We start from the raw sequence: 4,626 nt of genomic DNA on the forward strand, positions 1-4,626 counted from the left end.
GGAAGGTGTCCCTGCCCATGGCAGGGGGGTTGGAACTGGATGGTCTTTAAGGTCCCTTCCAACCCAAACCATTCTGGGATTCTGTGATTCTAAGGATGGTTCTCTCTCTCCCTTGTCCTCCCAGAAAAAATTCTGTATTCTGAGCAAATTTAACAGCATGTTCCCAGATACTCCCCAGTATGAAGAAAGGGAGTAGATTTATGCTATACAATGCTTCTCCTTAAGGCAAAACCTAGTGCGGAGAGCTGCGGATGCCCTCCCGCCCCTTCCAAAAGAAACACTCTCCTACCTTGTGTAAGGTATAGTGCATAAGAGGCCAATACTATTTGCACACGCAATGGGGTAGCGAGCACACAGCGAGACCACCGACGTCATGGTCTCTCCAAAAGCTTCCTGGACTTGTTCCACCATCCCACCACACGTGAGCTCTTCAATTCTGTTGGTAGTTAAGATATTTGAAAGGGTAGGATTTCTACGTTGAATAAAATAAAACCATTTCCAAATATATCTTTAAAAAAAAACCCCAAAATCAGTTCGTATTAAGAATTACTCAGGGACAATTTAGAAGGAAAACTGCAAGTCTCTTACTGTTTTAACAGGAAACACATGTAAAAAAGGTCGTATGGCAGCCTGACCTCAGACATAAAAACGTGCCTACTAATAAAATACCTACAAAACACTTATCAAGTTTAGCTGACAGCACTAGCATCAGCTGAATCTGCCACTAACACCTCATTAACATAGATTTAAAATTCGGTCAGGAGAGTGATACCCTGTGCACATATCTCTGGTCACATCATCCCAGTATGAAAGGAAAGTTCACCTCCTGCCAAAGAAAAGCGTTTCTTAGGAGCTTCTGCCTTTTTAGCCACCAAGGGCCAAAGTGGTAGTTGCAGGCTCTGCAACCTTAAGCCCTCACAGTCACTTCTCGCAGTTTTAATTTGCGCAGAGCGATTTACCATCTTCTACAGACACCAAGACACTGAATTATTTTCAGAGAAACGAACAAACCTCGGTCCTCCCTGGAGCACCATGGTCACCGGGCCTACAAGGTGCGTCACGCCACCCACCCGAACAGCCGCCGTCAGCAGCTCTCTCATGTGCACCAGGGCCTGCTTCCTCGTATTCCCACGCCGCCACCTTGTCTGAGCCGCCAGCAGGAAACTGCTGCTGGACACCTGCGAGATCGTTTGTTTTGTTAACGAGACACGAGCGAGACACCTCCCTTTGCGTGAGGGCTTGGAGTGGAAAACGTGGCGATTTAGCCCACGTAAAGCGACATACCGCTTGGTCAGGATTTGTCCCAATGAAAGCGAACAGCTGCCCCAGTAAGACGCTGTAGGTGGGTTTGTCTCGGCTATCCTCGATGGTCAGTGACTGGAGGAGGGTGAAAGAGCTACTCCGATGGCTGGTGACATGGCGGCGCCTACGAGAACATGGGATAATTACACCTGGCAGCAGTTGCCAATCAGATAGAGACAGAAATGTGCTGTGCTTGCAAAGCGTACCCCGATTTTAACACAGGCCACGCTCCCGTGAAGCGGCCTCGTGGAATAAACCCTTGCGTACCTCTGACTCGATCTAGCGAACTCGATGTCTTCGTTGCCAATCATCTCTAAGTCAGATGGCGCTGACATGCTGCGAAGGAAGACGGGCTGGCGGACGGCGTGAGAGATCACTTTGGCCTCAGATGCTGATTTACAGGCTGCAGCACCACAGAATATGAAAGAATGTCACTCCTGGTGCAGGAGGTTATTTACGAACTGATAAAATCACTGTGGACATTCCAGCAAACGCTGAAACAAAGGGCGGGGGAAGCACAGTCCAGGCAAGACCTTGCAACTCAGTTCCCAGGGCTTTCCTGTTTTCAGGTATTGTTTCGAGTTAGTTTTGTCTTGATTGGGTCAAGCGTGTTTTTCCCAATAATTCAGAAGACTAAAGTTTAAATCCCACATATTATTACTCAGAACTTGATTTACCATAATTATGGCAATCAGAAAACAAAGACTCTACTTCATTTACTGTAAAAAGAATTTATTTCATTTGAAAAAGTAGGGGAAAAAAAAAGGAATTTTAAGAGAAAGAGGGAAAATAAAAGGAATAAATCATATCTTTAGAAAAAAAGAAAACAAAGAACGAACAGTGCTGGTAATCAGAGATATACCTGGAGTCTCTGCAGGGGTACCAGATATACTCCTTGTGATACCAGACTGTGCTGCAATAGTGACGTGGAGTAACAGCTCTGCTCTGTTCATCAAGCTCTTCACCAAGGTTTTGGTTTTTGCTAGGGGATGAGAGATCTTCTGTATCAGTGAATTCACCTCTTGAAAAAACTTCTCCCTAAGATGATCGAAGAAAAATAGAAGAAGCCAACTCAGTTATGTTTTCTTGCCTTCTGAAATTAAGTGTTACTGTGAGAAAGGTTATTTTAAAGAAGACATCTGGCCTCAAGTCATTCTATTCCAACAAAGTGGAAAGCAGGAAAAATAAAAGAAATTAAGCGATTTGTTAGGAAGTACTAGTAGCTGTAGGTACCAATAATAAAGTGTTTGGCACAAATGCTTTAAACAACTTCATCAGATACTGCTAGACAGACAGGAAAATGGAGTTTTAAAGTATGTGCACCCATGGTGAGAAGTTGACCTGAATGTTCCTGCTCCCAAAGATTGTTTTCTTCCTGCAGGTCTACCAGCCTTCAGCGGAATTCGGCACCAAATGTTTCCGAGACGTTCAGTGCCAGCCTCTGTTTCACATCAAGTGTCACAGGGTACAATGAGATGCAAGTGCCCACTTCAACTAGTGATGGTGTAAGTAGCAACTTCAACCCTGCGTAACTCCTTCTGGGACCCACAGCCGCAAAGCTGCCCGTCCTGCGAGTACCTTGCCTAGACGGTTCCTCTGCCCACTACTAACCTTAGTGCCAGCACCACGTTCTCAAGATCGCTTCCATCAAAAGAAACTTCTTTCATTGAACACAGAAGTTCCAGTTCTTTCATCTTGCTCTAAACAAAGCGAAGGAAAAGGATGAACGTGCATTGCGAGAGCAGCATGAAGCGTGAGCAGGCGCAGTGGCCACCACACTTACCTCATTGAAGTGATAATCATAAAAGAAGGGGACGCTGTTCTCCAGCTTCCCATGCATGGCGTCGTCCACCTCATTCTGCCACTTCTGCTCCAGCTCGGCCACACTCTAACGAAGAGACAAACCAACACTCACTGCAGTTGTTCATCTTGAGGAGCAGAAGAGATCTTAAAAATGTGAGTACGTTTTGTATTTCTAAGTTTCTGAAATGCTGTTAATACACCTTTATTGTCACAAGAAGTCTCTTTTCTTAGGCAACGTTATTTTTACCTGCAATTGCCTCTCCATGGCATTTAGCTTCTTAAAAGTCTCTCCCATAATTTTACAAAGTAAATCATACTCTTCAGCATGCTCTTCCTGATACTGGAAGTTTATCAGGGACTGGAGCGCGTCAACCAAGTTCAAGTGTTTAATCACACACGAAACCACCATCTCCTCCATGACTTCTGGCTGAATCACTTCCCTAGGGTTGTAGGGAAAACAGATGAACTTCAACAATCCCTGTTTACAGTTCACTACGTGTTGCATTCACAGACGAGGATTTGCCGAGTAGGAAGCGCACACCACCACGCACGACAGGCGTGCGGTATCCTCACAGTTGCCTTCTTCGCTCACGCTCTTGGGGACCAAACTCCTCAAACAATGAAAGCCACCTTAGAAAAACTGAGCGGAACGATGACTACTTACTTGATACTAGGCCTAAATTGAGGCCGAGCACGTCCAGAAATTTCCCTGAGTTTTATCATGATTCCTGGAGGCAGCCTAATCCTGGGCAGATCAAAATAGTGTCCAACGGGAGGCACTAGAACATCAGAGGGATATGTAAATTCTCTATCTTCATCTATAGTAAGAGGCAACGGAGAAGGACTCGGCGTAAGGGCTGGAGATATTACACCGTTAGCTTCCACCTGCCACTGGCACCTGGAAAATACATTAAAACAGATGAACAGGATTTTTTTTTTCCCCTCCAACTCTCCCCCTTCTTCCAGAAAAACACATTAGTCAACAAATTCCTACACAGACAGACTCCATACTATCCTACCAAGTGTGGCTTGTACCAAGCCTAGCCCAACCTCCACCCACTGTAAAGAAAAGCTCTGTTCTACGGAGCAGTCCCTTAGTTTTAGGGAACACGGAACTGCTGAACAAACTGCAGGAAAAGTTACCAAAGCATCACCTTAAAACACCAGACTGAGCACAACCACAAAGTCAAGTTCCCTCAGGAAAAAAAAAGAAAGTAATTGGGGAACTAAGATCAAATTTTGGGGCTTTTTTACCTTTGTAACAGTTTAGATCTTAAGAGCTCTTGACAGGTTTCTTCATCTTTGGTAATTTCGGGTCCGTTGTACAATATTCGCAGCATAGAACAAGCTAACACAGAAAGGCCGAGGGCCAGGTCAACTAGGAACGGCAAGCCTCCTGACACATCCTCGGAAGACTCCTATAGTAGGAACAGCGAGAAGTCGCACTGATCAATCAACCACAACGTCCGTCCCCAGCATATTTCAAGGCAGGGGATCTTGGTTTTTTATATATATATATAT

The 4,626-nt window shown here is 45.1% G+C and overlaps 1 protein-coding gene across 1 annotated transcript in view; it reads right to left on the bottom strand.

The window, feature by feature from the left end:
- The window catches only part of HECTD4 (HECT domain containing E3 ubiquitin protein ligase 4), a gene marked incomplete at its 5' end in the record, with an annotated part of 34,362 nt that extends 29,839 nt beyond the window's left edge, over positions 1-4,523 (bottom strand). Inside the window, 10 exon segments of the mRNA XM_010157874.1 lie at positions 290-436; positions 1,012-1,178; positions 1,285-1,426; positions 1,570-1,705; positions 2,165-2,340; positions 2,914-3,002; positions 3,086-3,190; positions 3,353-3,545; positions 3,770-4,003; positions 4,360-4,523. Coding sequence (XP_010156176.1) covers positions 290-436; positions 1,012-1,178; positions 1,285-1,426; positions 1,570-1,705; positions 2,165-2,340; positions 2,914-3,002; positions 3,086-3,190; positions 3,353-3,545; positions 3,770-4,003; positions 4,360-4,523 — 1,553 coding nt within the window.
- Positions 4,524-4,626: the final 103 nt, after the last annotated feature.

Source organism: Eurypyga helias, unplaced genomic scaffold, assembly GCF_000690775.1.
Source record: "Eurypyga helias isolate BGI_N326 unplaced genomic scaffold, ASM69077v1 scaffold20150, whole genome shotgun sequence".
NCBI lineage: Eukaryota > Metazoa > Chordata > Aves > Eurypygiformes > Eurypygidae > Eurypyga > Eurypyga helias.